Source organism: Pavona decussata, unplaced genomic scaffold (genome assembly GCF_977016875.1).
Source record: "Pavona decussata unplaced genomic scaffold, jaPavDecu1.1 SCAFFOLD_201, whole genome shotgun sequence".
Taxonomy (NCBI): Eukaryota; Metazoa; Cnidaria; class Anthozoa; order Scleractinia; family Agariciidae; genus Pavona; species Pavona decussata.
Genome location: NW_028145609.1, coordinates 880259 through 893459, shown reverse-complemented (window position 1 = coordinate 893459; position 13201 = coordinate 880259). Strand labels below are relative to the sequence as shown.

General features: G+C 37.8%; 2 protein-coding genes and 1 long non-coding RNA gene across 11 annotated transcripts in view; 1 reads left to right on the top strand and 2 right to left on the bottom strand.

Moving 5' to 3' along the window:
* LOC146461195 (serine/threonine-protein phosphatase PP2A 65 kDa regulatory subunit-like) overlaps window positions 1-13201 on the top strand; it is a 206075-nt gene that overhangs the window by 140618 nt on the left and 52256 nt on the right. The window lies entirely within an intron of this gene.
* LOC146461201 (uncharacterized) lies at window positions 3081-3774 on the bottom strand. The gene is made up of 4 exons (XR_014857466.1): window positions 3738-3774; window positions 3471-3504; window positions 3344-3376; window positions 3081-3230 (listed from the first exon to the last, which is right to left on the bottom strand). It is a non-coding gene; the product is annotated as an uncharacterized LOC146461201 (long non-coding RNA).
* LOC146461197 (uncharacterized) overlaps window positions 6352-13201 on the bottom strand; it is a 47135-nt gene continuing 40285 nt past the window's right edge. The window contains exons 2-3 of the mRNA XM_085087081.1: window positions 9870-10019; window positions 6352-7935 (exon numbers count right to left, since the gene is read on the bottom strand). Of these exons, the coding sequence (XP_084943207.1) occupies window positions 7379-7935; window positions 9870-9885 (573 nt within the window). The 5' untranslated portion in view covers window positions 9886-10019 and the 3' untranslated portion in view covers window positions 6352-7378. The remainder of the gene's footprint in view (window positions 7936-9869; window positions 10020-13201) is intronic.

The window sequence follows — 13201 nt, the reverse complement described above, 5'->3', positions numbered from 1 at the left end:
GTCAGCACTCTTCTTCTAGTTTTTCATCTCAGAACTGAACGTTTTATACTGTTGTTTGTCTCCAGCATTTTGAAAACAGAACGAGGTTAGTGGCCAAAAAACTTTGTAGCCAATGATATACAGGCCTTCAGGGTAAGCCACGCTCCTGAGCCCGGTTGCATGAAGCAGCTGCCCTAACAATGACGTGCATACTAAGCAAGTGCTCAAGTAAATTTGAAAAAAGTCTCAATGATTTTCTGTAATTAAAAACACCCCTCGATTTTTGAATGAGAGGTTTACAATTCAAAGCAAAAGTGATGCACTGGACTTGTTTAAGAAAAAAAAAATATCAGATAAATTTGCCTGAAACTTGTACATCTCCGATACGCTTCAAAATATTTTCGAATACGCAAGTATTTTGTGTAGCAGCGATGAATATTTGCTTCACGTCTTTGAAGCTCTAGTGTTGAAGAACTACTTGTGCAACTGCTTCAGTGTTAGGGATTTAGTCACGACACAACAAGGAGTGATTATTTTTGGTATCTCTCTGAAAAGTCGACTTATAATAATATTATTCTAGCTTCAAATGAAAACACAAATAAGTGTATGCAGCATCGGATAGGAAAAAAGAAACAGTTGAATAAACATGGATATAGCAAAAGTAATTAACAAATATCTTGAGTAGCGAAAATTCTGGTCTCATGATAGCAAAATTTTAGTTTACCGAACGGCTTCCTTACCTTACCCATGAAACCATGAAACTATTAAAACCATGAAATTATGAAACCCATGAAACCATGGAACCATTGTAACCATGAAACCATTTGACCTGTGAAACAATGAAACTTGTGAAACCATGAAACCAGTGAATCCACGAAACCCGTGAAAATACAAAATCATATAAACCATGAAACCATTGCAACCACACACCCTATAAACCTTAGCCATGAACCAAAGAATATTACTTCCTTAGTAAGCATACTATAAATTAGTATATCCTAATTAGCATATATTCGTGCTCCGTAACACCAAGTTGTAACTGCGATTTTAATGTCCATTTGGATGCTGAAATGGACAATGAAGGTTGTTGGGTAGAGAAAGCAGACTCAGTGAAAAATATATCTGACATAAAATTAGCATATGATCTGGTTGATTATTTGCGAATTAGAAATCCTGAAGAGAGACAATATACTTGGAGGCAAGAAATACCTCTGGTCCAGAGACGCCTTGATTATTGGCTAATCAGTGACTGTAAGCGAGATTTTATCGAACATGCCGATATCATACCTTCTATTAAATCTGATCCCTCCGCCATTACTCTCCAAATTAATAGTATAGCAGATAAAGTTCGTGGCCTTTCACATTGGATGTTTAATTCCAGTGTTTTGGAAGATGATACTTATTTTGACCTTATCAGTTCTAGTCGTAAAGCTTAGCTGAAAGAGTTTGAAGATATTCATGACAAGCAGCTTCGTTGGGATCTGGTAAAATATAAAATAAGACAAAAACTACGATCTCATACAGTAAAGGAAAGGCCAAAGAAAGACGAAAAAACTTACCGAGGTAGAAAGTAAACTCAACGAGAGTGAAATGCTGTACGCTACACACCCTACAGAGAAAAATATTGAAGACCTTGAAAAGTATAAGTAAGAGATAAATACCGAGAACGGAGGTATTAATCCATATACATCCCGAGAGTGATACATCATATACATCATGAGAGTGATTAAAAAATCGCTTTAGCGGCTAAATCATAAGTACATTTAGACCTAGTGTGCGCTGTTTCACGTATTTGTGGTAATCTTTACTTTGTGTTTAAAATGACCTTGATACCTGTACAGATTGTGTACGAAATAACATCGATTTAATGTATTAAAGTTATTGCTGTCAAGTGTGCTGTTCCTTGTAATATCTACAGTCTCGTCACTAGAGCCCTCTCTGTTATAAAGATGACAGGGAAGGTTCGCTTAAGAAACAGGCCTAACGGATCTCAACACAGAGGCGTCTTTATATTACAGTGCAGTATTTTTCTTAGGAGGAAGGAAGCGAACTTGAATGTTATTTCCCTGCTTCTATCGTCTCATATGCGCACCCTTGCGGGATTCGCGTTTCTTGTTTGTGGAGGACAGAACTTGAGTTATACATGAAGAATACACTATCGGTGCACAGGCGGCTTTCCACCATGAAGTATACACCATGGAATGAAATCAGCCCCGCGTCAGCAAGCATTTCGTCTTCGTATGCGTTAAGAAAAACTGTAGAGCACAATGGCGCTTTCTTTTAACCCAAATTTTCAGTTCAAAATCCCAGAAAATAAGCATGTAAAATGGAAGTCTTTTTTTTCCATTCGCTCCGAACTTGCAGTAAACGTAGGACAAGTGGGGTACCTCAATTGCAATTGTGATTGAAATTTTAATTGTAATTGACCACTCCCCTTGGGGCTTTCCAGAGTCAGTGAACAACAGCTAGTGGCTGAATTGCGGAGGGACCAGAGGGTGAGATCGGAAGTCCGCATATAGAGGGCGCCTCTGGCTGCCGCCTCAGTCCATATATGATCTCACCCCACCCACCCAGACCAATGAAAGCTCTAATCAGATAGACCATGACAGCGGGAACTCCACGGCCTACTCTTTTCCAACAGTGCCAAGGGTTCTTTAACGTCCCACCGATAAAATTATTAGGAACAAGTGTTGTGAGACGGAACCCACGGTTTATCGTCCTTGGAAGCCGTTCATTATTTATCGGAGGGGGGGGGGGGGGGGGACTGCGTGAAAAATTCCAAAAATACTCCTTTTTTATCAAGACCCCCTCACTAAAGCAAAAAAAAAAAAAAATTAGGACCCCCTATTCTATTGGGGAATTATTTCAATGCCCCCCCCCCCCCCCAACTATAAAATACGATTTAATATAATTAATATGACTGAATTTAGCATACTGTTAAATAAACATTATTCCATGAGCCTGCCACTCTTCCGCTGCGTGTGGTGGTTATTAACTGGGGGTGTAACGGCTCGTCATCCGATGTGTCATCTGAGCTGCCAAATTCCTCTATAATTTCTTCCTCCGAGTCATCACTGGTGGCGTCTGTGTCTTCATCACATATTAAGGACTTTAAGATAGGACGACTACAGACTACTGACTACGGTAGGACGCGCCAGGCCATACAGATCGTGGACTGGCGCGAGTACGCTGAAAGGGCAGGAAAATCGAAGTGCATTTTGACATTAAGATTTCCACTACGCGATGTTAGACTACGGATGAGAAAATAGTAAGTAATAATAGAATGCACACTTGGAGTACATTAAAAGACAATTGTTTATTTCTGTACCAGAGATTACAGAGTGAAAACAGAAGCTTCTAATACTTTGTAAACCGAGAAACCAGATCTGCACTGCCACTGAAAAGTAAACACAAATGTTAAAATTAAGCTTAATTGCTTATGGTAGCAATATCGATTTTAAATGTGTGAATCATCTCTAAACATAACTTACCTTGTAGTATCTCCTTCCTTAGACATTGTGATTTCTGCGTTAGAAAAGGAAAAACAATAAATTACAGTAAGCTTATGACAGCTTAGTGTGCTATGTTTACATGGTCGTCACATCGTACCGTGTCTGTTAATTCGCGGCGATAAATGAACAAAAACACATTTGCTCCACTACTTTAACTCAAAAGAAGAAGGCTTCGGTTTGTTTCACCAAACATTGTAACATAGAGAAGAAAAACTGGCAAGAAACAGCAAAAAAAAAAAAACTTACGTAGTCGCCACTACGTGAAACACACCGACTACTCCCCGTAGCAGAAGGACGGGAAACTCGCGTGCTAATGATCATGCGCAGTCTGACTCGATCCAGGCGCCGACCGTAGCCGTAGTCCGTAGTCTTCCTATCTTAAAGCCCTTATTGGCCGGGCTGTAACCAAAGATTGCACTTGTCCAGTGTTTGATCGGCACGTGTGACAGGTGATACGATTAATTTTGTCCAACTTTTTCCCAGATTCTGGCAGACGATGATAGTTCAGATATTTATCTAATTGAGAAACAGTTTATTAAATCCTCCATTTACTGTTAGTTCCTCCCAATTATATTTGTCGTAGCCTTTTTCATTTCTTTTTTTGTACATTTAATTTCCTCTGATTTGCTCGGATATTTTCTCGTCGCTTGATGTCACGAAGGTGTTCGATTGCCTTTTTTTTACTAAATCGCTATCAGTCGCATATTGCATTGAGAAGTTCTCAATGTTCTCGAGATACCTGACTTAAAAAGCCGGGAAATCTGAACCCGAGGCTGGTAGTCATCAACAGATCCGATAAATAATGAACGGTCCCTTATCCGAGAAGACTAGAAAGTCTAACCATTTGCAGATGTCATTACAAAGGCAGCACTTTCTCCTCAGTTATTTAAAGACCCTGAGTGTTGGTCCGGCCGCGCCGGGCGGGGTTTGAACCCGCGACATCCCGCACGGGAGCCCGGTACTCTTACTACCAACTGAGCTAACCGGTCGTCCGTTTGTTACCGTAATTTTCGTCCGCACGTCCTCTTTTACATTTAAAACTGTATGGAAGAGAAAACTGAAGTCAACATTTGCCTGACATTAATATCTGCTATAACGCACGCATTTGTGCATTACGGTAGCACTTTGCCCTCAATTTAGCCAATCAGAGCGCGTGTTATATCGGATACAAGAATTGGTCATATAGTGGCGACTTTTATTACTCAACACATTGTAACACCGTCTAAAATAGTTCATAGTACACTCAACATTCTTCCTCGTACAAACCAGATTGTACAATAGACGTAATTTCAAATCTCATGGGGAATAAGGTAGCAAATAATGAAGACCATCTACACAGTCAATTTTTGCTGTAAATGTTTGTTTTTTTATCCGAATGTTTAATGATAAATCAATTGTTCTGGTCAATCTTGCGGAAGATTGCCTAAGTATCAGGAAGAGGTTTTGTCTGTTCCAAAGCTATCTTTGGGTAAAATTAACAGAACTCTACACTAAAAAATATGCCTAGCAACAGCAATTAAATTCATTTCACAAATAAGAATAAACTGTGTTCATGAAGGGTTGCTTTCTCGTGAGAACAAACAAAAAACAACAACAACAAGAATGAATTATCCATCTTGTTAGTTTATTGTAAATTATTAGCATACAGTTTCCATTATTACGCATGGTTTGATACAATTTAACACTTTTCCTTACGTACGTAATCTACCGAACATTAACAAGTATTTGTACGGAGTTTATAGGAAACAAGCAGATTATTTGTGCAAAGCGTGACTAAGGCCTGTCCTTGGCCCTGTTCCCGGGTACTGAAAAGGACATTGTTCAGACTCTTTGGTGACCAAATAGCAAACTCCTTCTCGTTCTTTAGTTTAGCGCCCGACATTATTTGTTTTTACTGTATCGTAGGGAGGCATGGGGAAAAAGCTTGCGAACTGAAACTTTAATCCGGTTCAGACAAGTGTCCGTACCCAGGAACAGTTCCCGAGTACTATGGACGTGCCCAGATTTTTGCTCGAGCACCGACAAAAAGCTATATTCAGACTAGAGGCCGGCGTCTCCGACAACCGAGCAGTGGGGTAGCTAGTCTGAACGTGGCCTAAGATGCAGCATTTGTGTAACGTATATAACAAATTAAACATTGATCAAGATACGACAATCTATGATCAGATCGATGGTGTGGCTTTTGGGTCTCCCCTTACTCCTCTCCTAGCCAACTTTATTATGGTGCCTTCATAAAAGTCTGTGGATACAAGACTACACATCTTTCAATGCTTTATTTTATGTTGATAATACCTTTAATTTGGTTTTTGTTTGTTTGACTCAGAGCATGGCGCTCTTATGTTTTTTCAATGATATTGACTCTTAGCTTCCTTATATTCGGTTTACTGAGGAAAAGGAGGTCGACCACAAATTGCCATTTCTTAATGTTCTGATTAACAACATTTTCATACAAGCTTTGGCGTATCAGAATCTACAAGATAAATAAGTACGTTGAATGGTTTTCACAACGAGGTAAAGAATATTCTAAAGCGTGTTATCTACCAACACAAATGATCGGGTGATCAGGCAATATATCAACAAAACACGGAAACCTTACACTGGTCTATTGGGTTCCAGTTCTTCAACTCATTTTTACAAATTACCTTATGTAGGTTACTTTTCCAAAGCTACTCAATATAAGATTAGACAGCTCTGTAAGCATTATCGTATTAATTGAAACACTATATTTGGCGTGAAGGACCCTGTCCCAAAAAGGCTCCAGTCGCTGTGGTAACAAGCCGGAATGCTTGTTATGTCGGCGAGTCTGACCTAAAACCTGCTAAAACATCTCGCCATTTGCATCTGTCAACATCTCTTTTTTCGGACAGGGATTCTCGTATTTACAAGCATCTTCAGAATTCTGAGGCATGCCTCTCGGCGTGTTCATCGGGTATATTTTATCCATTTTAAACCATGCTACCTCTAAATTCTGGCTTAACATCAAAGTATCACTACATATCCTTCGGGAAAAACTCAAATTAAACTAACAAATTCGGCATGTTAATTCAAGTCTCTCTTACACAATTTTATTTTTATTTATTTATGTATGTATGCATTTATTTATTTATTTATTTATTTATTTATTTATTATTTTTGTTCCATATTATGTAAACTACAAACTACAAAAACCTCGATAACAACCTAAAACAAAAGAAACAAACTGACAACGATTTATATACTGGCCACACGCAATTTTAATCCCATGTTAAACTTGACTGCATGACAGTCAATCCACGTCACGTGAATTTTGAAATTTACATGTCATTTTTTATCATCGCCAACGAGATTTCAGAGTTCCCGTAGAAATTTCTCTAGTATATTGACAGTATAAAGCTATGAATTTTTCTTTAAATTACAGCATTAAGTATTTCAAGAATAACAATTGTTTCCCAAGTTTTTACATTAATTTTTCAGTTTATGCCTTTTTTTTTTTTCAGAAAGGTTTCCAGAAAAATGCCGGACATTACAAAGAGGAATTCGAATTTTCATTTTCTTCTCGGAAATACTGGTCACGCGTGACGTGGATTGACGGTAGTTTTGTGTTTATTTCAAATTAATCGTTATAATAAGGAACATTTTGTTGTTTTTGTCATCTCTAACAGCATAAACCTTTGTGATCACAATTACTAATTAACAACATCATAATACAGTTTATCAAACTTTCACTTGAATCTGTCTAGAATTGAAATTTCCCACGAGATTGAGCTGTTCAAAACATAACTCTCCACTACAAGGTAAACTTCCCTGGAAGCTTTTAAATGGCTTAGGCTAATAGTTTATTGCTGAGCCTCATCAAATGAAAAAAATAAATAAATAAATAAAGGAACAATGGCGCCAATCTAAAGCCCTTAGCGAACAAACACTTTCCAGAAATCCCCAGAAGATACTCCAACGACCACATCATCACAATACCAATGGTTTGTCAAGTAAAGTAACCAATGATATTGCCCATATACGTAAGCAGGGTGATCGAATAACCGGTTTTCAGGGAGTCCAAGTACTTGGCGGACCCAAGATGTACGTTCAATCCCCCATTTACCAACGAAATTATTATTGTTTTCCTTTCCCCACCTATTACAAGTTTTAGCTAGGTTAGAGTTGTCGTCACTCATTCTCAAATACGAACCACAAGAGTCAGGCATATCATTCCTTTGATTGCTAAAGTATTGGACGGCAGCTTCACCTTTGCTGTTCAGAGCCGTGGCGATATGGAATGTTCTCCCCCCTTTCTTTCTGCAGTGAAATCTTACTTGAGTGAAGTTCAGGTATGTTCTCAGCTCTTTCATGACGCTTGTTGTGATAAACGTCTGATTGCTGCTTATTCCAAGGAGTGAAGTGTTAAGTGGCAGTTGAGAGGGAGGTGTTGAGCTTTGCATCACATAACTGGAGACAAGAAGCCAGCCCCCTGAAGTCAAAGGAAATTAATTGTAATGTATGGCCATTAAGCAGCAGGAAAAATAAGAGCCTGTAAAATTGATACAATTTTCTGTGAATTTTTTTTTTTTTTATACGAGAGGTAAAACCATCAGATAATGATAAAAAATTAATCTAAGGCCACGCCTTAAGGTTCTCAACATTTAATGAGGAACCTGTGACAGAACCAACATTGATATGTGTGAGTCATCTGTGACTCACAACAATTTGGTATATTAATTCAAAGCAATCGAAATTAAAGTACATGCGTTCCTTGCTTGCTGTAAAAACCCAATTAAAGCCTTGCATGCTTATTTGACCAAAACATGTTGGCTCGTTTTAGTGGAAATGAACTGTTTTCTAAAGAATCGCTCGCTAGAATTTCGTGACATTTTACGAAACAGCAGTTCTCTATAAGCGTACCTCGCCTATAAAAAATAAGGCAAACTTAAGGTTGTCTTTTCAATATTTAGAGCAGATCTCTCTGTCGGAATAACATGAAAGCAGCGTCAACGTGAAAGTATTTTGGGAGCTCAATTTTCTGAACAGAAAAAAAAATGAACAAAATTTAGCGAGTTTGTTTTGTAAAAGTTAGAAAAACCTTTCATTTATATTTCGACGGTTAGTAGCTGGCTTTGTTGCCATAATAAATGTACCCTGTTCAACAACAAGTATCAAAATATATTCCTTCTTATTTAGTCGTACACCATGCTACCACCCTGCTACCCCACCATGCTGGGCACCCAGAACTACTTGGTATGTAAATAACGTTTACTAACACTTGTATATACTTGAAATCTATGTTCAGCAACCTTAATTTCTTGCCGCAATCTAGATTTTAATTCAGATTCGCAAATCCGTCCAACATTGAACTATATTTTCCCCGAGTTTACGGTCTTCAGTAATAAGGTCGTTAAATGGAATTAAATTTGGTCTGTGATTCATGATGATTTTTCTCTCAAAAACGACGGGAAAGTTTGCATAAATTGCTATTAAATATTTGCTCAAAGAATTTTGATTTTTGGGCGAAAAATTTAAAACCCTACTTTCTCGAGATATGTTCGAACCTTACGTTACCAGACACCCTAAAACAAAAGGATTACCAAATAATCGCATTGACATACACATGATGTCTTGGCGTGCAACAAGATATTTGTTAGAACTCGTGTGCAAGGAACATTTGGAAAAATGTCCCCGTGCTGTATGTCGAGGTTTTCTTCAAAAGAAAAAAAAAAAAAGGAAAAAAGTGTGTGGTTTTTTTTAGCTTATAGCTTCCATCGGATGTATCGATAAGCGCAGTCGGAGTAATCGACTTTTACAGCGGTTACCAATAACACGCGACCTATCGCCTTCAAAAGACTCCGATAAAGTTGCGTTTTGGTGGACGTCAATCATAGAAAAGCCGTTGAAATTATTTTGAATTCGGAGACCATTTCAAGGTAACAGAACCAAGAAATTGAAAGTTTTATCCGCTGACAGATGGTAAACTTTATGAAAGTTTATTTCCAAGCAAGATTATCTAAAAAAATGGGCATTGTTTAGACGAAGCAGTTTTTTTATGAAACATTTGAAATCGCTACACCTGATAATAAATCAGCGATGCGTGCAAGTGAGTATATTATCACGTGCAGTGAAAATTGAACTTTTTAATTCAAAAATACCTTTTATTTGCACTTGAGCTGGCTCGAGAATCAATTTAAATAAAGTTTACTTTCTCTTAGCGAGGTAAAATTGTTAGTTTCTTGCCAGGTTACCTTACAATCTTGTCAGAATTCAAAATAATTTCAACGGCTTTTGTTTGATTGACGTCCACCAAAACGCAACTTTATCCGACTCTTTTGAATGCCGTAGGTCGCGTGTTATTGGTAACCGCTGTAACACGCCTATGCAAGAAAATAGGTAAGGTGGAAAGATTTTAATCCTCACCTCCGTCAGTAGTCATGTCGCAGTAAACTTTCAATGGATCGCCACTCCATCCAGGGTTGATCCAGTACTCCCCATCTCCCTTGGAGGTACCATACTCCTGGATGTCCTTACATGATCTTGCAGGAACTTCGAAATACCATCCCTGTGGCTCTAAAGTTATAAAATTCATGTTAATGTATATCAACTCCCAGTAAACTAAATTAAAAACAACAAAAAAAAATTGAATAAAGAACAAAGTAAAGCAGAAACGTTAAAAAAAAAGACAGTGATTTAAACGCTTGGAAGATCTACTGAAATTAAGGCAAATTAGAACCTTTTTTAAGGTATTTATCCCACAAACATGGCCATGATCGATCCTTTTTTTTTTTCGAAGTGGGCATTGCATTGAAAAGGTTCCCAGAATCGCTGTGATGTATGTACACACTTCCCATTAAAACACAGAGCGGTGCGTTGTATAATAATTTGCCGCCCTCTGATTTATCAGAAACCATCCTTTGTTTGCAACCCAGAAATTATCGGTCCTTCCGTATATACGTTCCCTTTCCATCAAATGCATCTCGTTCTTCAGGCATAAGGCGGGCATGCCGTCAAGGCAATCGAGAGTTCTTGCGAAATAAGAAATAGAGCTGCGAACTTTTGCAACTGACAATAGAACTGTACAAAGTTTTTTTTTTTTTTTTTGCCGAACTTTCTTAAAGAAAGGGAATATATAAAAATTCATACATTTGAACTGCGGAAGAAAAAATGAAAAGGTGAAGATCATTGCATTTATGTTCGCAACATAAAATGAAAAATAAATGACCAAAATAATCAATCAAACAGAAGATTAAAAATAGGAAAGGAATGCAAATAAAAATCATCAAAATTTCTTTTAGGAGCAAACGTTTTTCAGTGTCATTAGTTATTTCATGATGACGAGTACTTAACATTGGCGGACTTATCTTTCCTTTAGTAATCCGTGAAAGTTGCATTACACCAACTTTCCGAGGCCTCTGATAATTAAGTAACCTTTAAGTTACCTATCATTATCAGTTTATTAATAAACCTTTAGCTTGCCACACAGAAATATTATAAGAATCAAAGAACCATTAACAAACCGATCAGTGTTCTAGCTGAATACGCTGTAAGAGTTTATGGACTTTTGGACGGCATTATATTTGTGTCACATTTACCTTTTTCGCAATTTTCTCCTGTAAATCCGGATGCGCAAACACAAAGGTATTTCTTGTCAGTGTACCCATACAGGCATTTGGCGTTGTTGAGACAAGGTTTGAGAATGGAGCAAAGATTCTGATCAGAGAAAGAAGCACACATTTGTCAATACACCGCTTCTATCCTCTCCTGCTCGTTAACTTTTATTCTATGAGCACGCGCTCTGTATTAAATAAAGCGAACTAAAGAACACTTAACAATTGGTTCATGCTTAGCGTGTGTATATCGAGTTATGGATGCACGCGGGAAGTTTGGGGAGGACGAGGGAAGAGTAAGAGTTGCTCGAGGGGCAGCCGATTGCTCTTCAAACTTTCCAAGTGCACCCATAACTCGATATACGCACAGCTAAAAGCATGAACCACTTCTTTGATAACAAATAGTGACAACAAAGTAGTGCCCGGGGGAAAAGTTTTGTTCTTAATTGGTTACAAAATTCTCTTAATATACTGTAAAGAAAAACAAAGGTTCTTATTGGCTGGTTACAAACACGCCACAATGGTATGGTCTGAACGAAAATGTTTCGTTTGAAATTGTCAATGGAAATTTGCTTGTTTAAATTAGTTTAAAGTCAAGTTTCCAATCCCACACAATTTTTAAGTACTGAAATGTTGAAATCAAGGTTAAAGGCGGGAACTAGGGTTCGATTCATGGCGACGTTTACGTTGTGCACGGTCCAGTTGAAGAAGACCCAAATCCAAGGAAAAAAAATCGGGCAGCTCTTCACTATTTTCGTCCATTTCTGTGGAAACTTTGTAAAAAGTAAGCGACGGAAACCTATGTTTATCTGATTTACACACGTCACGTTAGGGACTCACGGCCGTGCGTATGTTGAGAAATGTACCGTGATGACGCCAATAGGAATTAGATAAAGATGCACGCACGCTTTGTTATAAAACGCAACTAATAAGGCGTTGTGAGAAAAATAATGGCTATGGGTATATTTTCTCGCCGTTATGTAAAGAACAACAAAGTGAAGACAGTACAACGTAAATTCAAGGTATGTGGAGAACATAAGCATATGACGGTAAACTTTTCATTTCTTCTCTATTGGTTTTTACTTCAGCGCCGCTAGTACCAATTCTGTTCTTTGATAGTCGGGACGATGAGCTCCAGCTATTCTTTAAAAAGCTTAATAAATGTAGTGAAACGATTCGGAGACAAACAAAGAAGCACAATGGCAGAAAAAGGTCTTGCATTTTTGGCAGTAAAGTACAGTAAACGTTAAACGTTGTGAACGAATTTTATTGTAATCATTGTATAAAAGAGATGGAACCTGATAGGTATTTCCCCTAGCTAGATCTGTGTTTTACAATCAACTTGCAATGCGGAACCATTTTTGAATTCCATCAAGCTGAAGATAGATTTTAATTTCGTCTTGTTATATTCATCTGGAACAGTCGATTTAAGTAGCAGTCAGATACAATTAAATAATAGGAAAAAGAAATAACCAGGTAATGATAAATGGAAACGGATGTTGATATGCGTAGTAAAAAATAAATGTTTCAGCCTTCGGAGAGAATAAGCTTAATGTCATCAACAAAAACAACATGGTGGTAATGAGTTTTTAAAGAATGCAGTTTTTTGATTGATGGACTCTTTAATGATGAAGAGACGTTTCTCCTCAAAATTATTCGCTGATTTTTTGGCATCAAGAGAAATATTTTTCAGTTCATTTCTTGAATGACGCCTTCATTGACCATATTTGGTCACGGCAGTTTTATGACCTGGGAGCACGATTATGAATTGATATTTTGCTGCAGTTATCCAATAGACATTCTGGAAATACAACACCCTTAGTCCAGATTTTGATTATCAACATTAGCTTAAAGGAGCTTTTCTTTTTCTCTTAACGCGGCAATAGTCTTTATTGTCAGATGCATATTAAGTTACCTCTGTGGCTCCATATGTCCAGCCAGGTCTTCTTATAAGGTCTTCCGGATGCTGGAAGTGATCTGAATTACTCAACTCACATATTATTTTGTTGTTAATTTTTGGTCCAATGTTGACTGAAGCGCATTCAGTCTCCATAAGGCAATGATGTTCGCATAATCTGTATGTACTTCCAATGGTCAGATTCAAAATTACGTGGGCCTTCAAGTAATGGCCATCGTTTGGTGGGA